General features: G+C 47.2%; 1 protein-coding gene across 2 annotated transcripts in view; it reads right to left on the minus strand.

The window, feature by feature from the left end:
* The window catches only part of NUDT12 (nudix hydrolase 12), a 273,377-nt gene that overhangs the window by 173,972 nt on the left and 72,951 nt on the right, over positions 1-26,454 (minus strand). For both annotated transcript variants that reach the window (XM_069625469.1, XM_069625468.1), the window contains exon 3: positions 991-1,586. In XM_069625469.1, the coding sequence (XP_069481570.1) occupies positions 991-1,586 (596 nt within the window). The remainder of the gene's footprint in view (positions 1-990; positions 1,587-26,454) is intronic.

Here is a 26,454-nt window from a genome sequence, read left to right on the forward strand (position 1 = left end):
CTGCAATGACCAAGCCTGCTTTTCCTAAATAATTAAAATGTGATAAGATTGTGAGCCAAAGTATGAGTTATGTTATCATTATATCTCATATACACTATAGCTCTTGCCCTATATATTTCCTTATTTTAACAAATATTGTCTCTAAAGGTCACTTCTAAGCTCAAGGTTGCGGCGTGGCTTCAGTTTCAAATGATTGCAGTCCAAGAATAAACACTGTTCTAAATAACAGCAAATAGACTAAATCATATACTTTAAACAGCAAGAAGTTATGAATATGTAATGAGGGTAAGGTTTTTATTATTGCACCCCTTAACTTGCTAAATTAATTTGTGTTCCTTCTGATCTTTTCCCATCGAGTCTGCTTTGCTTTCTTTCACTTCCAAATTCATTCGATTTGAAACACAGGTTAAGGAGGGCACTTACATTATCCAGCCTGCAAGTCAAATGACTGGCTGTTATACATGGAATTTTTCATTCAGATCTCAAACCTGTATGTGGATTTCGTTCGGGTTTGGGGTGTTTGCAGCAAAATATGTTTCCCAAACTAACCCCTGTAATCACACCCACCAAGACCCCCCCCCATTCCTCCAACAGAAATTGAAGAAATATTTATGTGTCTCGAGAGGGCCTTTATGGGACTAAATAAAATGCATATTTATATCGTATGTGGAATAATCCCCATATTTTACTGTAAATGAAATATTTGGTAGAAGAGAGACATTGTTTTAAACAGTATTCAAATAAATAAACAAACACATGTTGTAGACCATACAAAGTCTATAATTATAGGGCATCTGACAATGGGCCATTACCTATTTAAATACAGCACCATTTATATGCCCGTGCTTTAGTCACAAACAAGAACCAACTGAGGGCTGCAGTTTTTCATCTCTGTTCAGGAAATAAGAGGATAGGACTTTTAAATGTTCATGACACACTCAATGAAATTTTGAATATATCCGAAAAATCATGTTATAAGATGTATCTTACCAGACTCTTGCTGTGTTAGCTGAAAGAGAGTAGGCATCAGAGGCTGGGGGAAATAGCAGCCCTCATGCTTTTCCTGAAACTGATCTGCTGCAAGATTGTCAACATTAAAGGCAAACCAAACGGTTATGCCATCATCCTCTTTTTCTCCAACCTGATGCCCCGTTCCTTGATTGGGCACATTATGATTTTGCTGTATTTCCACACCAAGAAAAATGAGTGAGATGTTCTGAGGCTGTGTCAGGTATTCCTGGACCTCTTCATATGGAAGCCTACAAAGCCTGACATCTGATAGCATGGAATGATCTTCTCCTTTCCCAGTCATCACTAATGGGCTTAAATTTGAAAAGATAATGTACACTGTCGACGCCTGTTTCTGTTTGGTAGTCAGCCAATTGATGTCGGTCCTCTTCTCACTCCTCCTGTCCAGCAGGGAGGTACTGAAGTAATTCTCATGCTCTTCTACTGCATCTGGAAGAAACCAGGGCTTCGCCCCCCCTTTGAGGTTTGACAATAAAGGTATCACATGCTTATGGCCCCAAAACTTGGCAATGTCCAATGCAGTCTGTCTTGATTTGTTGACCAGAGATGTGTCACACCTGTCATAACAAAGGGAAAACATCTCTTTAATATAGCAATTCAATATGCAGCCAACAGTGACCAATTTCGACAGTATGGCAATCAAAGCACACTCAATAAAATATGACATCAGTTTGGGATATATTACTAGAGAATCGCTATATCTAGAATACATTCCAGTTTTGATGCGGATGGGGTCATAAATATGAAAAGTAAGCAACCATGTTTCAGTGGACACCAGGATGTGCAGAAGGGTGAACAAACCCAGAGGAATTGGAAGATGAGAAGAAAGGTCGAGATGCCGACTAAGGGGAATGCTGTACAAAATTCCCACTGCATATTTTCTTTACATTGTAAGGGTACATGTTCCTGAAAAATGTAGTTTGTTAACATTAGCAAATTTGGCAAAAATTTAGATATACGGTTTTATGAGGGAAAGCAGATAGAGAAAGACAGGGGAATAGGGGGCGCAGATGAAGGGGGGCACACAGGGAAAGAAAGGAAACAGCACGTCGATTCTCCCACATAGATTCATCTAAAATTTGTCACTGGAGTTGTAACACTAAATGCTAAAATACATGCATTTGGAAAACAGAGCCTCAATGGGCGCTACAACATTTAAAAATGGTCAGGAGACAGCAGGCTAAATAATAATATATTTTTCGTATAATGCTTCAGGACTACTTCCTGCTACTCCTAAGCACTGCAAATAATAGGTGTTAGAGCCAAATGTGTGGTACTAATCGATGACCTACAGGGATGAAAGATTCAGTTGTTCTTACCAGAATTTTAACCCGTGATCGCCTGCTACAGACAGGATGCAAAGACTGATGCAAAGGGTCTTGAAGTTGATCCTTGCAGTCAACAGAGCCAGTGGAGAGATTTTAGGGCTGGAGAGATGCAGTCCCTGACCTTAAGGATACGTCTCGCAGCCCTATTCTGAATTAGCTGAAGAGGGTGGAGGGAAGACAGAGGCAGATTGAGGAAGAGGCTGTTGCAGTAGTCCAGCCTAGAGAGAATTACGCTTCTGCGGGAAAGTGAGGAAAGGAAGAATGCTCCCGAGGAGGTGGAGCTGAAAGTTGGACTTCTTGGCAGGGTCTGTCATATGCAGAGAGAAGGAGAGAGAGGAGTCAAAGAAGACCCCAAGGCTTTTAGCCTCACAGGAGGGTAAGGGGAGGGGACCCAACGAGGGTGGCCAGGGAGTGGGGGCAGGGGAGAGCAGGTGTCCCAATGAGAAGGAACTGTCTTGCTGGCATTAAGGTAGAGATTGTTAGCAGAGCACCACCCCTGAATAGCAGCCAGTCAATCGGGTATGAGAGAGGAAGGGGATGAGGTAGTGGATGGAAACTTTAAGGAAATTTGAGTGTTAACAGCATAGCACTGAAAGTGAGGCGGGAAAGTCGAAATCAAGTGGGCCAGAGGGGCAAGGCAGATGTTGAACAGCCATGGCGATAGGATAGAGCCCTGAGGGATGCAACCGGTGGAGAGTAAGGTGGACGAAAGGAAAGGGACAAATTGCACTTGGGAGGGTCCGGTTTAAAAGGAAGGTCAGCCACGTCATCGCCAGGATCGTGATGCCTAGGGTATCACAGAGACTATTTATGAGGATGGCATGATTGACCGTGTCAAAAGGCAGAAGAAAGATCAAGAAGGATCAGAACAGAGGGAGAGTCCAGGTTTGAGAGCACATCTTCACAGGTGTTCAGGAGAGCAGTTTCTGTGCCTCTGGATGCTCTTAAGCCAGACCGTGGAGGCAGCCAGCCAATTGGGTGTGGTGGGCCAGTTGCGCGCAGGGGGGGGGGGGATAACCAGCTTCTCCATGAGTTTGTCTAAGAAGGGGGTGATAGAAGAGATAGGGCGATAGTTAGCCGGGCATGAGGGGTCTGCAGATGGCTTCTTTAGGAGAGGGTGCACAAGAGTGCTTGAGGGGTTGTGGGAAAGAGCCAGTGGCAAAGGAGTGGTTACCACCAAGGAAGTGTCAAGGGAGGAGATGCTGTCCTCGATTGTTCTGGAAGAGCAGAGGAGCACCTTATTGGAGGAGACTTTCAAAGAGAAGACTACTCTAGAGACCTCATCCGGTGCAAGGGGAGAGAAGGAGGGTGGGGAGAGGCCAAGGGATGCAAAAGAAGATGGGTGTGGGGAGGGGAATAGATGACAGTGAGTTTTAGTGTAGAAAGAGTGGGAGGCAAGTGCTGAGCAAAGTGCCTGGTGGGAAGAAGAGAGAAGACTGACGTAGGATTGGCAAGTTCCTTGCAGATTTTGAAAAGTTCTGCCGTGTTATTAGTTGCAGCAGACATGCAGGCCTGGACTAGAGTTTATTTTGAAACTTTTTGTATTGGCATTTAAGACATATATTCAGCTACAATCTGTCGCATTCTGCCATTGCATCCCAAGTTAGCAACAATTGGTTACATTAACATAATAACATTCTATAAACAAACTGAACAGACAAAACCGTCTTCACATGGTGTTACAGGGTTCCTTTCAGGGTCATTGCTGTATCTGTTGCTTTGGGGTACGCTGGATTTCTAATTTTGCCTGCTTGGGGTTATAATCGCAGGGGGAACAGTTCATCTGCATCCTTCATATTGCTCAATAGTTACCTCATCTAAATGATGTATGCATTCAGGGAGGTTTATCGTCAGACGGATGGAACATGTCGCATATCAAAAAAAAAATTCCAAGTTTCATATGTAACATTCACACACTCATCAGACCTGGATATCGCCTCCCCCCATACTCTGGTCTCCATTTCAGCCCAATGTTCAAATTCCTTGTGCCATCTCGCATATTGTGGGCCGCTGGCAGCCTTCCATGCCATGTCAATGGTTCCTTTGGCCAACATGCATACCATGTCCATAAACTTAACTACATGTTTAATTTGGCTCATTATGTGGTAGATGCCTAGTAAGCATTCTTTTGCCGTCCATTTATACCACGCTATTCCAGCTTTCCCACAGGCTTGTGCTATCCGATCCCAGAATTGTTGTACCCGCCTGCACTCCCAGAACATCTGCATAAGTCCTGCCGCCTCTGCATTGCACCAAGGGCACAGTTGGCTAGCAGTAGTGCTGCAATTGGCCAAACTGAGCAGTGTCATACAAGTACGGTATAGGACATTAAGCTGGATCAGCAGACCTGGACATCATGAGCCCTCTTCTTGGAGCGCATGGCAAGACAATATTGCCTTTGGAGCAAGCGACAGGCCAGTTTGTCAACAGGATGAACTTGCGGCCTGTCACTTCCGCTCAGCAGCTTTGCTATTGGGTTACAAAGCTGCCAAGTCACAGTCATACCAAGAGTTGCATTTGGATGCAGGCTTCATGCGGATCCTCATGGCAGGGGCAAGGATGTCCAGAGTGCTAGAGATGGAGGTTAGCCAGTGCAGAGTCGGTAAGAGGCAAAAGTAGGGGTGGGAGGAGGGATGAAGGTGGAGGTAAATGCAGTGACTGACACACACTTCATCGGTCCAATGACGGAGGAGGAGACTGGCAGTGCGGGTGAAGTCATCGTCGGTGTCAGGGAGCTCAAGATGGGAGGAGAGGAGTGGTCAAACCAGGAGAGAGGAGTAGTTAGAGGGTTGGCGAGTGGGATGTCTGTTGAGATGACAGCATCCAGGGTGTGGCCAGCAGAGCGGGTTGGTCCAGAAGGAAACATTTTGAGAGAGAGCCACAGAGGTCACGAAAGAGAACAGTGGCCAAATCCAGAGAGTCAAGATGGAAGTTAAAGTTCCCAAGGGAGAAGTTTGGGGGGAGGAGGTAAGGAGAGAGGAACGGTCCGACCATTCCGAGAGGAATAGAGGGGTGGAACCACATTGTGATCCAAGACTGCATTGAATAATTTAGTCAGGTACATTATCCATAAGACTGGCTCTGAGGCATAACTCTATTGAGACCCTATGACCCCATTTTGTGGCGGAGTAGTGCTTTAGCTACCTCCTCCCAATTAAGAATTAGAGGTGTGGAATCTTGCGCCACTGTCCCTGGGTTTGTGGACACCACTACAACAGTCTACAGTAAAGGATCTGTCTTCGCTATACTACCCAGTAAAATGTTCAACCAAAGTCGATTCTGTAATACAGCTCTGCATGAGATTGTGCCCTGGCTTTTGCCCCTACCCCATGATGCTCAAGAAACCCCTGGAATCTCCATTCACTATCGCCTTTAGAAGGGAGTCCCAAGTCTCCTAGCACCAGTCCTTTTTCTTGTCTTTTAGTAGCCTGCAGTGCTCACTCCTTGCTTCCAGCAAAGCAAGGTTGTCTACTGAGCTCTGCTTCCTAGCCTCCATAGGAAGTTTGCCTTTTGCCAGCCAGCACTCGGTCATACCAGAGGGTATTAGCCCCCATAACCTTACACACAGATTTCTGTGAGTGGGAGCACATCTTCCCCAATTTTCCTGTCATCTTCTCATGCACATTCACTATGGTTGCAATATTGTGCAGATCTGCTAGTGCTAACTTGTCCAACAGTGGGACAATGTCATGGCATATCATAGGCAGGATCTTTTCTAGGTCAAGGTTTCCCCACCTGATGTTCCCTCTAGTGTGACCACTGATCACCAACGGCAACCCGCTCTCTGGGTCTTAGAAATATCACCATTCACCAATCTCACAAATGAATCCCTCACCACTAGCACCAAGGGTTGGTGGTCATTTTCCACTCTTCGCTGGATGCCAAAACCTTCCAGGAGAAACCAAGCCTCTATATTAAAAAGAATCTAATCTACTATACTATTCCCTTGCTCATTTTCAAAAGTTGGAACCGCAGGACCATCCCCAGGAAAATGTCCATTACATGCCCTGAGTTTGGCTGAGAACAACAGGGTTGCTACATCCTCAGCATGCCTATGTTATCTTTTTGTTATACTAGGATTCAAATTCAATAACCCCCACAAACTGTCTTCCTCTTCAAGAATTTCTGCCATGCTGAGTATGGGCTCAAATTGAATGTTCAGGACCCCGATAACCAAAACCCTCAACTGGCCAGGTGAGCTAGTTCTCCAGAGGTGGATACGCTCAGTTACCTCAAAAATAAGATGGACACCTGCCCGGGGTAGACCCCTATTGTAGAAATGTATACAGATGATTGTAGAGTCATCCTTAAGCTCAACATGGAGTTCCAGTACATCTGGTGAAGCACAATCCTCAACCCAAATAGATCCGAACAGAGCAATGTCCACCCATGTCACCAGCCCCCCACTCGGACGGCCCTTCGTACCCGGACAAGCTGGGATTGCATAGGTAGCACACTCTTGTAAATTGTGTGCTTCAGTGGTCCAGAATTCTTGGAGACTTATTATCCCATGACCCTGGTTACAATTCTGCCAGTCATTATCTGACAGATATTATTTACCCTGGCGATTTTCGAGTTTAAGAAGCACACCCAGGCTCTACAATGGGAGGGGGGTGCTGGGCACCATTGCCTCCAGCGTCCACTTGGTGCAGCTAGCTAGGTAGTTCCTCTAGAACATGCCCCTGGTCGGGGTGCCCAGCCCAACAATCCATGGCATCCCCAATTCGCCCCCAGCTTATTTCCACGAGTCTATGCTGTAGCCGAGTCAGTTCAGCTAGGGAGCAAAAAGGGGTTTCACTCCCCAGAGGATGTGTTTCAATGTGCCACAGATCTTGCAAGGCGAGATTGAAATAGATGCACACTGAGTGTTCAACAAGTATCTCGCAGAGTGGGACTCCGGTAGATGTGTAGTGCCCCGGAGACCCGGTGGGGTACTAGGATTGCCTCTCCCACACTTACCGGCCTGGTGCCAAGGGGTGGAGTCATTTTGATTGCTATGGCCAACCCCCTTGGAGGCAGGTGCCATTGTTCCATTGCTAATATACCCTGGACCATCTTGTGATCTTTCATCTGGACTTAATTAGGTCTCTACCTTGTGGTCCTGCCTGCCTTGCACATGCCACAATGTCACTACGTATTATTGAAAAGCAACCCCTTTTCTCCCTCATCCAATGAGTGACCTTATTGGTCAAGCCGTCTCCATGTTCATTATTGGGATCTAAGGGGTTTAGGGACATTGACCAAGTAGAAACAATCAAGTGATTTGATGTGGCAATAGGACCACCTTGCTTCAAAGAACTGTTGTGCACTGAACCATTGCCAGCCTTTGAGTCATGCCTCTTCATATGTTATCACACTAATGGGACTTCAAGAGCACTCATCTCCCCCGAATAACCCCTCTCCTTTTGCCGTTCTTACTCATGTGTGGTGTATTTGTAAAGATTGGAGGGGGTATCTGTACTCCTGCTCCTTATATGGCGGAGTCGAGGCACAGAGCACCCTAGCCAAGATTCTCTATATGGTAACGTTGGACGAGCAATCAAGACTTAAGCTCTCAGGAGGTGATGCAGGCTAGTTCTTAATTACAGTGTAGTCCCCAAGCACCCACAAAGGAATGTCCACACACTATGTTAGTGAAAACACAGTCTTTATATAAATAAGGTTCACGTTATATACACAATCATAATAACACACTTTTTACTCTGGCAATACTATAATGGCAAATATATACAGGTACCATTCTTAACTATCGATTCCTTTGAAATACATCAACTACTATCAGTTCCAATGGGATACGAATCAGATTATAAGATGAATCAACAATAGACACAGAAAGAACAAGTTAAATTAAGCAATGGCAGAATACTGGGTTCCTACCAACTAGACAAAATTTTGTGTGCGTATCCCCCCACCTGGGCAACCTGTAAACAAAGTGTATTGACAAGCCCAGTCCAATTGTGATCAATATAGTCTTGAGTCCTAAAAAGTTCCAAGACCCCAAAGTACCTGGTTTCGTAGAGTCCTTCGATGAGTCGTCAACTGTTCCTTCTTGAGTGCACTCCTTTTAAAGGCAGGAGGCACGGGTCGTTGAGAGTCGGTGAAGAAAAGGGTGAACACTGTCGTTGCGGCAGCAGCTTCGGTTCTTGCGGTGCTTGTTGACGATCGATCGAAAACATCCTGCAAGCTGAGGCATGCGGGGCACCTCGACGATGAGTGTTCATTGCCGCAATAGAGTTAATGAAGAATTTTGGCCCAGCAAGGGCGTCGAGTTGTTAGCGTCTCTGCAGTCTTCGGAAGGCAGGAAACCCACCGGCGGATTCTCCTCGCTCGTTAGCGGCCTTGACTTTCTCTGGCAGGACGAAAGCGGTTGTCACGCTCACCTGGTCTCCTCGTGTGCGTCGGGTGTTGTCTGTCCTGATGCGGCTCTGCTTGGCTGGTGATGCTAGCTTGCGTCTTCCCTTAGTTCTTGCTTCAGGAGATGTTAGCCTGCAAGTCGAAACAAGATATTAGCTACCGGAGAGAGCAGGTCAGTGGTTTCACCTCCTTCCGGTCTATCCTTCACTTCATCTGGCTCACCTCTGTGTTTTAATGGGCAAGCTCTCCATCCTTCTCTTTCTGGCAGGGGCGGGGTTCACAGTCTTTCCTGGATCGAGTTACGTCACTGATCCGAAGGAAGTTGCTGAAGTAGAAGGCCCGGGAGTAAGCAGGTAAGTCTCTATTCCAATAACTGCTTGGAATGACTGCCTTTAGGTCTTTCTGTTCAAGATAACTAATGTCCGTTATTGTCTTACAGGTGCAGCGTTAAGCGACCTTCGGATGATGGATGACTCTCCTGACAATGATGCTCAGGATTCCTGCCGGTAAGTATAGCTCTGTGCTGGGCGTGCAAATGTTCGTGTCTGTAGCTTTTCTTTGCTACGTGCGACTAACCCTTTGTCCTTTTCTGTTCAGCAGGTACGGCGCGAGTCCAGGAAGAAGAATAGAAGATCCGAGTGGCGTTGTCGAGCTGTGGCGCGCGGCTTAGTGAAGAACTGTCCGATGAAGTTCCTGGAGCGGGGCAATCAGGTGAGTAGCTACCTAAGTGGGTGCTTTTCGTTCTGTTCTGCAGATGCGGCGGTCCGTGAGAACGCAGGAGATGAGATCTGGATGTACTGCAGGTAAGGCCTTCGATGCTTAAATAACTCCTGTTATTCTCTGTTCGCAGGTGCCGATGGATGGAAGACTCTGGACGGGCGTGGCAGAAGGAAGCAAGAACTGATCTGACATGGTGAGCGTTACGCTGCAGGAGTGCAGAATAACGCGAAGCGTGTTCAGATTGTTGGGTGCGGTTTAAATAGCCTTGCAAGTAGTTCCAAGAAAATAGCCCTCTTCTCCGTATCCCTTCTCTCAGGTAAAGTAGTTCCAGGCCACACCCTGAACTGAATGGCTCAGCCTCTCAGAGCCAAGTTAATGGATCATGTAACTAACACCTCCATGAGCCTGGCACCAGCAGCACCAGAACTGAGTCCAGGTGAGCCTGGCTGGGGCCTGATAAGCCCCCAAGGGGGCCAAAGTCTGGGATGGCCCCACCAGTTTCAGGGTTTTGGGTGCCTGCACCATGACAGCACTCCCGCCAAACCCCCCATAATGGCTGAATCACTAATTGGTCCTGGTTTGTTTGGGTGATTACGGTGGAACCTTTTCAATAACCGTGGAGCATGTACATTCTCGCTAGGTTCCAAGGATCTTTCATGCGGTCCGTACCCTTTCCAGTCTATCAAGTAAAAGAGTTTTGATTTGGTGATTTTTGAGTCCAGAATCTCTTTAACCTCGAACTCGGGTTCTCCGTTCACTGTGACCGGTTTCGGTGGTTTCACAACTCTTGCTCCAGGTTGCACCGGTTTCAAAAGTGAGACGTGGATCACTGGATGAATTTTCATGTGCAGGGGTAAGTCCAATTTCATAGCCACTGGATTGATTATGGCCTTGATGGTATACGGACCCAAATATCTGGGATTGAAGGTACGAGGCCCTTTAACGGTTATGTAATTTGACGCCAACCAGACTTCATCCCCAACCTGATAACTTGGAGCTTCACTTCCATGAGCGTCGGCTGATTTCTTGTACCTTTCCTTAGATGATCTGTTGCTTGTTTGAAGGCTTGGGAGATGGTAGAGTACAAACTTTTCACAGCTGGCATTTCCAGAAGTTGTGGCGGGTCAAGGTTGGAAGTTCGTGGGTGTAACCCGTAGATTGAATAGAAGGGACTTTGACCTGTGCTGGAATGGAGTGAGTTGTTATAGGCATACTCGGTGATCCATAAAACATCCTTCCAGCTGCCTTCGGTTTGATGTAACATGCACCTGATATATGGCTCCAAGGTCTGGTTTGTTCTCTCTGTTTGACCATCGGTTTGGGGATGGTGACTGGTGGAAAGTCGTATGTTGATTTGAGCTAACTCGCACACTTCTTCCAGAAGCGGGAGATAAACTGGCTGCCATGGTCTGAGATCAGAATGGAATGGAATTCATGAATTCGGAAAATCTGTTCCAGAAATTCCTTAACCAGAGTTGAAGCTGAGGGTAGTCCTTTTAACGGGATGAAGTGGGCCATTTTTGAAAACAAATCCACCACTACTAAAATTGTGTTGAATCCGTTACTCGGAGGAAGGTCTGTTATAAAATCAAGAGATAGTGTATGCCAAGGCGTTGGTGGAATGTCTAATGGCTGAAGAAGGCCTGGTGATTTTTTTCTTTTGGGCCTTGTTTTTAGCGCAAACTCCACAGGATAGCACAAACTGCTTGATGCCCTTACACCATGTTGGCCACCAAAATTGTCGTTTGACCTTGGCCTCAGTTTTTGTAATTCCAGAATGACCTTCTACTAATGAGTCATGGTAATGTGAGATGACTTTTTCCTGAAGTTCTCTGCTGGGTAGATAGAGACCTCCTCGAAAATAGGGTAGTTGGTTAGTGACCGAATGGTGAGGACTTTTGGTCGGCCAATCCTTTAGGGTGTTGGAATCCATGAGATGAGAGATACTCTCTTGAACGTCTTCTAATGTTAGAGACGTAGTAATCCCAAGAATCTTCTCACCAGGAATGATAGGCACTGGGTCCGGATTGGCGTTTTCCTCGTCTACTCCTATACGGGACAGTGCATCTGCTTTGCCATTTCGACAGCCAGGTTGGTAGGTAATTACAAAGTCAAACTCCACAAAAAATAATGCCCATCAGAGTTGACGAGATGATTGGGCTTTTGCCACCTTAAAGTACTGTAAATTGTGATGATCGGTAGTTACTGTGATGGTGTGTCTAGCTCCGAGGAGGTAATGTCGCCAGGCTTTGAAGGCCGCCTTAATGGCTAACAGTTCCTTGTCCGTAATCGCATAGTTCAGCTCGGGAGCCGTAACTTTACGTGACCAAAAGGCTACCGGGTGCAGTTGACCCGTTTCGGGATCCCTTTGTGAAAGGACTGCACCCATTGCCAAACTGGAAGCATCCGTTTCCAGCACATACGGTAGATCTGGACGAGGGTGTTTCAAGTTCGGGGCGCAGATGAATCTTTGTTTTAGTTCCTGGAAGACTTTCTCAGCTTCTTTGGACCATTGAAAACGCTCGTTTTTGCGCAAAAGGGTATTGATGGGGTGCACTAGTTGCGTGAATCCTGGAATGAAGCGCTGACAGAAGTTTGCAAATCCGAGCATACTCTGAACTCCTTTAATCAAGGTTGGCGACGGCCAGTTGAGAATAGCATCCACCTTTCGTGAATCCATGCACACACCATAAGGGGTTAGAACAAATTCGAGGAACTCAACCTCAGTAACATGGAAAAAACATTTCTCCAACTTTGCAAATAGCTTGTGTTGTCGAAGTTTTTCCAAAACTGCTCGGACATGTTTCACATGTTCTTGCTCTGAACGGGAGTATACCAGAATGTCGTTGATGTATACTACGACATGCACATCAATCATTTCTCGCAAAACATTGTTCATGAAATATTGGAACGCCGCTGGGGGGTTGCAAAGGCCAAAAGGCATCACCTGGAATTCAAATAGCCCGTATTTGGTGCAGAAAGCAGTCTTCCATTCGTCCCCTTTCCTGATCCGCACCAGGTGGTAAGCTCCGCGGAGGTCTAACTTGGTGTAAAACCGGGAATCTTTAACTTAATCTAATAAATCAGGAATCATAGGCAACGGGTAACTGTTTTTAACAGTGACCCGATTCAATGTGCGGTAGTCAATGCAAGTCCTAAGGTCACCTTCCTTTTTAGGCACGAAGAATAACGGTGAGGCCGCCCGGGACTTGGATGGGCGGATGAAACCGTTAGCCAGATACTGGTCTAAATATTTTCTCAAATGCAGGTTCTCGGGTTCTGTGAGAGCATAGATTCGACTGCACGGAATCGGTGCTCCTGGTACTAGGTCGATCTGGCAGTCATACGACCTGTGAGGGGGCAGTGTGTTGGCTTGATCCTTTTGGAATACATCCCGATAGTCTTGATATACCAGAGGTAGCGAGTTGGTTGGTTTCGTGATCGTTGTCGCTCCAGTGACCAAAGGTCCTTTAGTTGGATAACAAGTCTGAACACAGTCGACTGAGAAGGTCAGCCTCTTGGCACGCCAGTCTATGCAAGGATTGTGTGATTTCAACCATGGCATACCCAGAATTATCTGAAATTGTGGGGCCTTGATTATATCAAACACTATGGTTTCCCGATGACCGTCTTGGCACAAAAGAGTCATCTCAGCCGTAGAGTGTGTTACCGGACCCGAAGCTATTTCAGTTCCGTCGACTGTGGTCACTAAGTCTGTTGTTGCCTTTTCGCAAAGGGAAAGGTTCATCCTTGAAGCCAATTCGTAATCCATATAATTTCCAATGGCTCCACTGTCGATGTATGCTCCGACTGCATGCATTCGAGACGGTTGCTGGTGGTTTATAAGGACCATAGGCAAAACTAGGTGCGAGGTCTGGGAGTCCTCTTCGCTCTGCAAGCGGCTGGCTGAACCACAATATAAACACAACTGTTGTTGTCTTCTCCTATCCCTTTCGCCCTTGGTTAACGGCCCCCGTACTCTTCCGATTTGCATGGGTTCTGACACATCGGTGGTCCTGGAGGAATTTTCCTTGGGGCACACCAATACTCTAGAATCAATTCTAGCACAATCTGCCTTACGGTTCTGCAGTCTGTGATCTAGCTGGACTACCAAGTCTATGTACTCAGCACAGTCCCTGGGCGGGTTCACCACTTGAGCTAAAACATCCTTTAACTCCCCTCTGAGACCACGGTAAAAAAGCGTTGTTCTCTTGTCGTCCGGCCAATCAGTTTCCACAACCAGTCTGTTGAAGGTCACAATGTATGTTAACAAATCCTGATTGCCCTGACACAAAGACAAGAGCTCATTAGCTAATGCATGACCTTCTCCATATCCAATTGGAATCTTTGGAAGCCTCGCAAAATGGGATCATCCCGACTGACCAGCGGTACAGACAAGTCAGCAGCACTGCCGCTAAGATATGAAAGTACAAAATGCCACTTTGGACTAGTCGTTTGGAAAGGCTCCTGGCCTGCATAGAAAATGTAGACGGCACTGATTCATAAACACTGCATACCTTTTCAGATCCCCAGTGAATCGTTCTGGGGGTGCCAAGGGTACAGCTCCTGGGAGGACCATCTGAACCGGATTGCTGGCGAGATCGTCGGTGCGCTCCTTTGCTACAATCAGTTCTCTTCGTAAGGCATTGGTTTCCTGTCTAGCCGAATGGACCTCGGCCCAGAGTTCCCCCAAAAGCTGAGCTAGCTGATCAGTTTCCGAGGTTTCCATGACGCCCAGGTAGAGAATTTTGTGAAGACTTTGCGTTCTGTCACGCTCACCTTGTCTCCACGGGGGTGTGCTCGTGTGCGTAGGGTGTTGTCTGTCCTGATGCTGCTCTGCTTGGCTGGTGATGCAAGCTTGCGTCTTCCCTTAGTTCTTGCTTCAGGAGATGTTAGCCTGCAAGTCGAAACAAGATATTAGCTACCGGAGAGAGCTGGTCAGTGGTTTCACCTCCTTCCGGTCTATCCTTCACTTCTTCTGGCTCACCTCTGTGTTTTAATGGGCGAGCTCTTCGTCCTGCACCCTCTGGCAGGGGCGCGGTTCACAGTCTTTCCTGGATGAGTTACGTCACTGATCTGAAGGAAGTTGCTGAAGTAGAGGACCCGGGAGTAAGCAGGTAAGTCTCTATTCCAATAACTGCTTGGAATGACTGCCTTTAAGTCTTTCTGTTCAAGATAACTAATGTCTGTTATTGTCTTACAGGTGCGGCGTTAAGCGACCTTCGGATGATGGATGACTCTCCTGACAATGATGCTCAGGATTCCTGCTGGTAAGTATAGCGCTGTGCCGGGCGCGCTAATGTTCACCTCCGTAGCTTTCCTTTGCTACGTGCGACTAACCTTTTGTCCTTTTCTGTTCAGCAGGTACGGCGCGAGCCCAGGAAGAAGAATAGAAGATCAGAGTGGCAGTGTCGAGCTGCGGCGCGCGGCTGAGTGAAGAACTTTCCGATGAGTTCCTGGAGCGGGCCGATCAGGTGAGTAGCTACCGGAGAGGGTGCTTTTCGTTCTGTTCTGCAGATGTGGCGGTCCGTGGGAATGCAGGAGATGAGATCTGGATGTTCTGCAGGTAAGGCCTTCGATGCTTAAATAACTCCTGTTATTCTCTGTTCGCAGGTGCCGATGGATGGAAGACTCTGGACGGGCGTGGCAGAAGGAAGCAAGAACTGATCTGACACGGTGAGCGTTACGCTGCAGGAGTGCAGAATAACGCAAAGCGTGTTCAGATTGTTGGGTGCGGTTTAAATAGCCTGGCAAGTAGTTCCAAGAAAATAGTCCTCTTCTCCGTATCCCTTCTCTCAGGTAAAGTAGTTCCAGGCCACACCCTCAACTCAATGGCTCAGCCTCTCACAGCCAAGTTAATGGATCATGTAACTAAATCTCCATGAGCCTGGCGCCAGAACTGAGTCCAGGTGAGCCTGGCTGGGGCCTGATAAGCCCCCAAGGGGGCCAAAGTCCGGGATGGCCCCACCAGTTTCAAGGTTTTGGGTGCCTGCACCATGACAGCAGTCGACAGTGATGAACAAGGGAGTCCTTGGATCAAATGTCTTAGGCAGAGAAGCACTGCGGCTCTGGTCGGCGACGGCAGTCGTCGACGGACTTCAATGTCTGTGCTCTTCACTTTGTGATTCCACAGCAGTCCCAGTCTCCGGTCGGCAGCCTTTGAATGTCTGAAGTCCACGGAGCTTTGGCAAAGATCAGCTGGTGCACTATGGTCCTTCGTAGCTCGGGAAGAGCTCTCCTAGCCAGGTCCTCTCTTGGATCAGTTCCTTGACAGTCACGCAGCTTTCAGATTAGCGAAGGATAACAGCAGCAATTCTTCTTCTTCCAGTGGGCTTCAATGTTAAGCATCAAATTGAGCTTCTGAACGATTACCATCAGTGAGAGGCCCCCAGATATACTGTTGATCTCCCATTCACTCTGCTGGGTCACACTCAGGCAACCAATCATTCAGAAGAGCATATAGGCAGTCAGGCAGCCAATCAGGCTCACAGTGCAGTCAGGCCGTTCTTCTCCCTCCAAACACTCACAACACATAATATGGATTTGGACAAGCACTCTGCCATTCAGCACTCCACACTGCATTCATACCAGTTTAGAGCAGGGCTGTCTCAGTCATTGTGTCAACCACCAGATACTAGACACGCACGCATATTCATCACACTCCATTAACCCAGGTCCTACCCCACGGGCATACCGACAACATCCAGTCATTGGGAAGGCTGCAGCCAGTCTGGCCTGGACTTCCCCACAGTACGATATATGGAACTTCCACCCAACAGCCAGTCAGGGGGAAGGGACAGAGTCAGGGCTTCCCAGGACTTTGGGAAAAGTAAGGTAACGAGCAATAGAAAGCAAGAGGCCACAGGGGCCATCTTGTTTCCTATCAGGAATCAACTGATTCCAATGGCAGGGCCTGGGTATGCCCAAAACGGAGGATACTCAGAGCACCTGTCAAATTCAGCATGGAGCTGCCACCAGCCCATACCCTTCTCTATACACTAGGAGTACAGGGTCGTACCCCCATGGGTGCCATAAGGGTATCCAAGGGTCTGTTCACCAAACCAAAAAGAGGAAGAGCCGCACCGTCAGGAGTCCCACATGAACTCCTGCACGGAAAAAGACAAAACACACATGATAAAGCAATAAAGGACAAGGATATGAAGGCCCTGTCCTTCCAATGCATTTCCAGCATCACAGTATTATGCTCTCCATGGCCCGGCTCCGGGCCCCTATGAACACAACCCTTTCTATTGGCTGTTCCTTGTTTGGCTGTAAGCATAAGACCAAACTCTCCACTACTTTATTGAGCCTACTCAATTCCAGTTTCAACACCTCATTCTCTTTTTGCAGTGCCACCACTAACCTTAATGCATGATCACAACCGCCACAACTTTGTAAGCCATGGTGGCTGGCAGGAATTGCCTCGTTTATAACCGTCTCGGGTACAGAGCTGCACGAAGTAGGGACAGTAATTACATAAGATTTGGCTAGTTGGTCAGTCAGAATCGCAAATAGTTTGGGGGAGAGGGGAATAGGTAGTGTGGTGTACCGCAGCTAATACTCTGACAATGGCATATGTACACCGTCTATCCCCCCATTTCCATCTCCCAAAGCTATGGCTCAATTGAAATGGTGGTTAGCTTCCACCGGTTCATTGAAAGATTTACCGTCCTGCTGATCTAGTCGGTTCATAACCTCGCAAGATTTTCTCAACATCAACCAAGTCAGAAAGACCAATTTTATGTAACCTCAAATTCCCGTCAGCGATCTTGAGCATATCCTCAAAGCTGAGGTTGCAAGGGGGTGGGTTTCTCTGCCTCAATCGGTTTAGCAAAACATCCTTATTAGGCAAGGTAGCTAGATCGTCACTAGTAACCACACTGCAGTTTGAAGTAACTTTTGGTCCACAGTAGCTCACACTCTCAGAAATACCCATAATCTTATACCCATGTCTAGCCTCCTGTGAGTCAATATCATACAAGGGGCCTGCAATTTCATTCATCATAGCATTGGCATCTTCAATTCTATCTACAAACTTAGACTTCCTCTTCCCAGTATTACAATTTAATGGTGGACTCGCAGTGTTTATTTTTTCAACATTGTGAGGAGCTGTAATTACACACAGTACCTACTAAAGGTACTGATTGAACTATATGTTTGTATAAGCTGTATGCCTCCAAGTGCTTAATGCAAAAAGTGGCTTGTGCTTGGTGCAAAGTTTGCAGGACCATATACTTGGGCCTATACAAATTCCGACAGTACAACACCAAATGGAGCTCCAAGCGAGCAACTGACAAAACTCAGTATCAAGTATCATGTACACTATGACCGAAAAAGGCTACAAGGAGTGAAAAACCTTGGGCTAGGTGCAAAGCCCCACCCTTATGGGGACGATGTGGCGCCTGGTGCTATACCATTGCTTCAGCAACCACTCAAAATTGGTATCAGGTAATAATACCCCCACCAATAATATCGCCATAAATATATTGTCGTGGGATAAGGCCATAGGCGATATTATTAGGGGGGATAAAGAATGAGGTTATTGGGACCGGAGGTTGTGGGGGGGCCCCCCGCTCCATTAAAAGAATTAGGAGAGTCACAGGGGTGTCCCCCGCAAGTTCCATGGCTTCAGAGATCCGCAAAAATATGGCGATATTCTTATATGGCGATATTGTTGTGGGGATATTAACACAAAGAACCTCAAAATCTGAGTGGCTTAAGTTTAAAAAGCCCAAGCTAAAATTATTTATGTGAACAGAAAGTTTATATACATTTTTCCAATCATCTTAAAATATAAAAAAAACACAATAGGTCAATTAAAAGGTCCAATATCAAAAGCCAAAATAATCCAATAAGATTCAGTAAGATACCCAGCAGTGGGGCTAGATGAATAGTTAGGCCTTGGTAGGTCTCAAAGTAGCTGGTTCCTTCCTATTCAGCTTGTTTTAGCTCAGGGTGAGGCACGCCCAACAGCTTAGGGGCTGCCAGAGTCCAACTCCCTCCCCCACTTCGCCCTGCAGCTAAAAGTACAATTTTCTGCTCGCCTATGTTAAACACTGCCCCAACTGTCACTGTAAAATGAAGACTTATTTGACCGTAGGAACACAGAAGTCAATGCCTCAGCTTTTCTCCTATAAGCTCCCGATAGGCCGCAACGCGAGTGACTGTAGCCCAACCAATAATATGAAGCAGGATGCAATCCACAAGCTGTTGCGCTTCCTTCCATGGCGAGCACAACGCTGAATAGAGTCTACTGCAATAGAGTACAGTCAATAACAACTGGATACAACTGGATTAAAAGTCAGTCACAGCTATTGGCAGCTGATGATTACCCAGCAATCTTTGTTAAAACTTGTGCTCCGATATAAATCCTGCTTTTACAGAAAGATTTGTACCAAACAGTATTAAACAAGCATGGATTACACACCTACTAAAAAAGGCCCCTTTAGATACAGAAATCGCAACAAATTATAGACCTATTAATGTGTCGTTTTTGTTGAAAAGTTTGGATCGGGTTTATCTTCAAATTCAGGCACATTTGAACAACCAAAATATTCTTGGTAAACATCAATCAGGTTTTAGGCATGCATATGTCACTGAAACCGCCATGTTCAATCTGAAGCTTAACATCTTGAAAGCTATGGACCAAGGGGTATTGTTTTATGCTGTTGCTGGATCCATCCTCCACTTTTGATCTAGTCGATCATACAATTTTGGTCGACAGACTGTTTCATTCTGCCAATTTTTCATCCTCTGCTGCTAAGTAGGTGAAATCATTCTTGTTTGATCGGTCGGCTAATGTTTAGTGGGGCTGTAGCCTGCATCAATGTACCGTGTGGGGTGCCACAGGGTTCGTGGTCATCACCAACCCTATACAACATCTTCACAAAACCACTTTGATTTATTGGATGCTAAGGTTATTACCTAAAGTAATTATGCTGATGACACTCGATGCTTTCTCCTCATCTATGGATACTATTTGAAGGACACTGAGGTCATCACTGAGGTGTACTGCCTTATCCAGCATTGGATGGCTGATAATGGGCTGGCACTAAATGACTCCAAGACGGAGCAAATGTTAGCAGGTACCTCTGTGAGACTTACTAAACTAGGTCCAGAATATGAAAACGCTACTAATGCGGGATGTACTATTGCTTCTTTAGACAAGGTCAAAACTTTAGGTGTCTATTTAGACTCTGAAAAGTACATGAAGGTTCACATCCATAACACTGTCATGACCTCGGCGTACCATCTTAAGTTGTTGAGGCAAACAAGGCCTTTTCTCTCTAAAGAGAGCTGTGCGATCATAGCAAGGGCCATCATTGGAACTAAAATAGACTATTGCAGTAGCATGCTGTTTGGAGTAAGCAAGGGTAATATATCTAAATTGAAGGTGATACAAAATAGTGCTATAAGAATCGTTGAGAGATTAGGATGAAGAGATCACGCCTCTCACGCTAGGCGTGCCCTTCATTGGCTGCCTGGGGAAGACCGGATAACCTTCTAGCTTCTTACTCTCATGAATGAATGCCTGTTTGGGGTTAGCCCCAGCTATCTATCTGAACGAATATCCTGGTTGCCTGCTCGGAGAACCCAGAGTTCAAATTCAGCTAATCTCCTAGTCGTGCCGAGAATTAAGCTGGTGTCGGGCAGACAGTGCACCTTTGATTATGCCGCTCCCAAACAATGGAATGCTATTCCACCTGAGTTACGGCACTGTTGCATCTTGAAACTTTAAGAAAGAATTTTTGAAGACCTAACTTTTTTTTTTTAATCAAATTTCTGATTTATTAAAATTTTCAAGAAAAACAGTTTACTGTACATACAAAGGATCCGCTCAACACAGATAAGCAACTTTTCAACAAAAACACAAAATGTGTCTTTCTACCTACCCGCCACCCCAGACCCCACCACTCTAAAAGGTACCCAGATGTGCCCCAAAGGGGAAGGCCACATTGTAATGCCACCTAACCCTGCTCCTTGTCGCCAGATAATTCAGGTGGTTCCCAGAATGGGGTGTCCCCGTATCCTAAGTAGTACCTTTGCTCTAGGAACCCACAACCATCATCCTACCGTAGCCAGTTGCAGATGATAGTTGTCCAATCCCACCTATTGTAGGCCTCCTTGCACTCTAAGGTGTGGAATCAGGATCCTAAACCGAGTGGCCTTATAATACAAATGTATGTCCGGGATTCCCACTCCACCACTGTCCTTGGGAAGACTCAGGACCTCACTAGAAAACCTGGGTTTAATCCCCTGCCAGAGAGTTCCCTTAGTTACTTTGAAGCAGGAGTCAGGAATCTGAATGGGCAGCATCAGGAACAAATATAAAATCTTAGGGAGAACCACCATTTTAATCGCATTCAAACGCCCCAACCAAGAGATTGTCAGCTTGTTCCATTTCTCTCGTTCTTTATCCATTTCGGACATCAGGGGGGGAACCTTTGCGTCATACAATTAAGTTCTCTTTTGAAGTTAATACCCAAGTAACGTAGTGTTCCCAAGTTAACTTTCATGCCTAGAGAAGAGAAATGCCCCATATAGTCATCCCTTTTTCTGTCCAAGGGGAAAAGGACCGATTTTCTAGTGTTCATTTTAAACCCTACCATGTGACCATATTGTTCAAATAAAACTAACCGCAACCGGTACAGATGTCAGGAGCATGTCGTCCTCATACAGTGAAATTTTGTATATCGTCCCTTCCACTCGGTGATCCTCTCTCAACCTATGGGCCAGGGGTTCCAATGAGAGTACAAACAGAGCAAGAGAAAGTGGGCAACTCTGCCTCGTCCCTCTGCCCAGATCAAACCAACCTGAGTATCCTCTGTTCACTGCCACGCATGCCCTTGGGGAGGAATAGATCGCCATTATACCACATATAAGTCTCTTGCCCATCCCAAACTTGGCAGGCACTGACTCTAAAAAGTCCCACTCTACCCTATCAAAGGCCTTCTTGGCATTAACAGTTAAGAGAGTGGGATCGCCCGGCCAACCTTGAACCTCATTTATCAAATGCAATGGCCCTCATTACGAGTCCGGCGGGAACCGTGCCGGAAAATCCAGCAGGTAGCCGCCAGACCCGTAATGATTTACTGGCGCCTGACTTGCCGGAATAACCGGGCATTACAGCACCTGCAGTCCAGTAAATCAGGCGCCAGTAAAATGTTAATCCCCATTCCCATTTGAGTCCCATAGGACTCAATGGGAATGGGGAACACAGAAGCACCGGCACCGTTAATAATGGTGCCGGTGCTTCCGTGTAGGTCTACTTAACGTGGCCTCTGTGCCCGGCAGGGTCCCACCTGCCGGGCACAGCAACTCCGGCAATCAGACCTGTAGTGTGCCAGTCCAGTAACAGTTCTGGTAGGCTTACCGGCAACATTGTTACCGGACTGGCACACTTATAATGAGGCCCAATGTCTTCCTAATAGGGTCTGCCCCCTGATATGATTGGTTATTTGTAACACGCTTAATACCCAGGAGGTTTCTAAGCGTGGACCCGGGGATCAAACCTGTGTTGCTGCGTGTCGTCTTGCTTCCAAGGCGAGCACGTTGCCCCGGAGCTATCCTCCCGAGACACGAGACATGTTGCCCCCGAACTATCCTCCCTAGCGCCCTCTGGCAAATCCCACGTGGTCGGAATGCACCAGTCTCGGTAAGTGTCCTTCCAACCTGGCCGCCAAGACCCTAGCATATATCTTAGCATTTATATTTAGTAGGGAAATTGGGCGTGAAGATGCGCAGGACCGAGGGTCCCTGTCCTCCTTTGGCATTACTGTAATAAGGGCCTGGACAAATGAATCGTGGGCTCTACCTGTCTCCATAACATCGTTGAATAATTTTGTCAGAAAGGGGAGCAGAACCAACGAGAAGGATTTCTAAAATCCTGATGTGAAACCAACTTCCCCTGGTCCTTTCTCCAGCTGGAGGGAGCCTATAGCAGTCTTAATTTCATCTCTCGTAATTGGGGCATCCAAGGCCCCAGATTCCTCTTCAGTTAGCAACGGGAGGCACAACTGTAAATAATTCTTAATCTCTTCTATATAGGCAGTCCCCTCACTCTTATATGGAACTTCATAAAACGAGTCAAATGCCTCCTGGATCCCTTCTACTGAAACCTCTGTTATCCCCTCCCTTCTCCGAGACCCATCTTTCTGCACGTTGTCCCCTTAACCTTGCAGCGAGAAGAGCGACCGCATGATCTTCCCTTTTCATAAAATTTCTGGTTCAGACACTTTAAGTTGCAAACTATCTTCCCTTCTTCCAACATTCTCAGTTCCTCTCTCGCGACCGTAGCCTCCATAACACAGTCCTCCCTGCTACTAGTGGACGACTGTGCAAGCCTTTCCCCTAGCCCCTATTTTATTCTGCAGTCCTTTCTCGATAAGGGTACGTTCTCTCTTTTTACGGGCCCCCTCTCTGATCAACATGCTTCTGCGCGTGGACTTCACTGTATCCCATACATTTCGCTTTGGCATCTCTCCTGTGCCATTCATGACGAAAAATTCTTTGATTCCATTCAAACACAGAGTCTTTCCACAGGGATTCATTGCACCTTCATTTAGAGTTTGTAGGGCACAGACCATTCCATTCAGTGTCGACTGACACATGTCATGGCCCGACCAACTAACTGGGCGAATCCCCAATCCCAAAGGCATATCCCATAAATTCCTTGAAATATAAAGCTTGTATTCTTGTTGAGGTTCCATGTAGGGTGGAGTAAAAGGTAAACCCCCTTTCTTGCGGGTATAAGTAACGCCATCTGACCCCCAACGCGTATAGTTCCATAGCTGTACTGAACTCCAAACCATGTTTCTGGGAATCCTGTCCCCACGAATGCTTAGTCTGCCTGTCCAAACTGACATCTATCCATAAATTAAGATCTCCACCAACTATGAGATGTCCCAGTCCCTCGTACATTACTTTCTCTAGGGTTCTCTGTAAGAATATCCTCTGACCCGGATTCAGGGCGTAAATTGTGGCAAATGTGAATTTTATTTTTGTTGATCAAACCCGAGATCAACACAGCCCTTCCCTCCGAGTCTGACCACACCTTAGTGACTTTCATCCCGAGTCCTATACGGACCAAAATCCTGACTCCTGCCTTTCTCCTTATCCCTGATCCCCAATATTCGCATCTAATCAAGCCACAGAGAATCTTGCGTTCCTTGCACCTCAAATATTTAGTCTCTTGAAGGAACAGGACGCTGATCTCCGACCTTCTACATTCCCTCACGACCAAAGACCTCTTGGTAGGGGAGTTGAGCCCCTTTACATTCAATGTACATACCCGCAAACTGTCTCTCCTGGTCCCCACTCCCGAGTCGGCCATAACAAGACCTTTCACCCAAACCAAGTCTCAGAATCAGAGACACCACCATACAGTATGTTAAATAGGTCCCTAAGTGAACATTGCAAGAGCCATATCGTCAGTTCCAAGTCCCTTTCTCCCCCAGTCTCCCCGGCCCCTCCTCTACCCACAACAAAGCGCTCTGCCCCCCCAATGACCATCACTAGGTGAGTGCCGAACCACCAAATGAGCCTGAGATCCAAGCCCCAACCCCCATCACCTCAATCTCCAAAGCCCCCACCCTAGCCCCCACAAATTCAACCAATGTAATACCCACAGAACACTTTTGTACATCTAAAGTCCTGCATGAACCACCCCTAGTAATCAATTTCGCCCCCTCAACCACAGTCACATTCCACCCTTCCCTATGGATCCTGCTAGTGATCTGAACCATAAAGAAAACTTGCAGTGTCACCTTCACGTCCCCCTCCGGAGCGTGTTCAGCTTCCAAAATTGTCCTTAAGCCTGGGATTCTTCAGGCCCTTAATACACCATTGTCTATATCCTCCGGTGTTCTCTTGTGATCCCAAGGTCGATCGCCCATCCCAATATAACTACCCCCCTCTCCCCCCAAGTAGCTCTCCTGCGATTTTATTCATTTCTTCTTCTGTGACCAGCCTGTACTTATGCCCTTCCAGCTCAAAGGAGATCGAGAACGGGACTCACCATCTATATAGTACTCGTTTCCCATTCAGCCATTTCGTCAGTGGTAGACGCAACTGCCTCTTTGTGAGGGTGAGGAAGGACAGATCCTGGAAGATTAATTTTCGCAATACCCAGCATCACCAGGCCCTTAGCTTTTGCCTTCTCCAAAATCTTGAGCCTATCTGGGTAGTTGTGGAACCGCGCAAGAACTGATCTCTGGCCCCTTGCCAAACCTCCGGCCCTATGGACTCTCTCAATTTTTGTTTCAAATCGTCAAAGAGGAGTTTTAAGACTTAATTTATGATTCTCCTGAGATCCCGTTCAGTCTCCCCATCCTTCTGGTATTCCAAAGAATCTGAGGTTGTCCCTCCTTTTGCAGTTTTCAAAGATGTCCATTTTTCAGCACAATCTCCACTTCCTTGCTCTCCATTTCGCCCATCCTCACATCTATTAGGGACTCCAAAGTGTCCAGGGAGGATTGGTTATATTCCACCTCCTGTAGTTTCTCCTCCATTTTGTCACGTCTAGTATTGATCTTATCTACTTTACCGCCAGTATCAGCCCTCATGCCCCGGATTTCTTCAAGCAAGGTGGCAACATCCTTCTTAATTGCCAGCGAGTCCTCCCCACCCGCTGCCATTGTCCTCCCTGTGTTATTGTCTGTCACTTCAGGCCTGCCTGGGAATGCAAATTCAGCCAGCCTAGATCAAGATTCCATATAAAACGGGGCCAAAGTGGAACAGTTCACAAGCACCCCACGCCTCCTCTGCTGCCCCTTCTTATAGCAGGCCCAGTGTAACGTTGCTTGCATATTCACGAGGGTTTCTGGAGACCGCTTTCCTCCACACACCTAATCTCCAATTTGTTACTCCAGGGTCCTCTGGTTTGAATAGGTCTGCAAGCGTAATATTCAACAGGCCCAGTCCTTTGCCTTCTGCTCTCCAACTTGGGTTCTTCAAGCCTCTCTCAGCTACCTACGTCTCCTGAGTTCAAACAATGGTGAGGAGGGCACACGCCCCAGTTCTGGGTTCCCACAACTCCCGGGTAATTCCTCTTTAGTGCCTTCCAATCAGCCTTGCCACATGGAGCGAGCCATCTCCACCCTTCTCGACCTGGGCTTCCAGATCAGGGATAACCACTGTACTCCACAGTTCTAATTCCTTATCACTTTTTAGAGAGTCCAGCGTGTCCATCCGTAGGTTTCCTCCAGGAAGGGCCATGCCCTCACTGCACAATTCTCCCTGGCGCCTCTTCGATATAAACCCTTCCGGAGGGGCCGAGCCTCTGAATGCCCTAAGGCCTTCACATTCACGCTGCTCTTGCCCTTTATCCTCTCCTTGTGACCAGCCCTTTATCCTCTCCTTGTGACCAACTTGCTCCATGGCCCGATGCCAACACATCTGTGGAGGAGCTGCAGGCACGTCCTTTATGGAGAGGTGGGGGGACGGCCACCACTCTGGTCTCCATCCGATCTCCCAGTGGGGGACCTCTCATTGCACACTGGTTGGCGGGGGAGAGCATATACTCGCCTGTTCCCCCTAGGCTCCAGCCGGTCCCGCTGCAACCCCCCCGGTGAGCCCTCTCCCGATAGGGCCGCACACCCGATCGTTGTCGTAAGGTGGGGTTGCCTCTCTACTGCAGTCCAGTGCCAGAAAAACTCTGGGGCATGATTCCGGGTCGGGCGGATCGCAGTTCAATCTCTGTCTTGATTAACTTTTTCCCGCGGAGGCTCTGGAGCATCCTCATACAGCTGTTGGTTCACTTGTGATGGTCCTTTTGACCCCAGATTTCGCCCCGCAGTGCTGGGGGGTTCGCTTCTCTGTGGGTGCTCTCAGGTTTCACCACATGGGGGTTCTTGGGGCGGGATCAGTTACCTACAATCCCCTTGGGGCCCGGAGTGACAAAATGTACTAGCACATATCCGTGCCCCATGGTGGCCACCCAAGACCTATTTTTTAAATGATCAGTTCATTTTAGCCTTGCTTTCTTGTGCTCTTTTTCCACCACGACGGTGTGTGTAGTTTGTTT

This window comes from Ambystoma mexicanum, chromosome 6p (genome assembly GCF_040938575.1).
Source record: "Ambystoma mexicanum isolate Mex_15411 chromosome 6p, UKY_AmexF1_1, whole genome shotgun sequence".
Classification (NCBI taxonomy): domain Eukaryota; kingdom Metazoa; phylum Chordata; class Amphibia; order Caudata; family Ambystomatidae; genus Ambystoma; species Ambystoma mexicanum.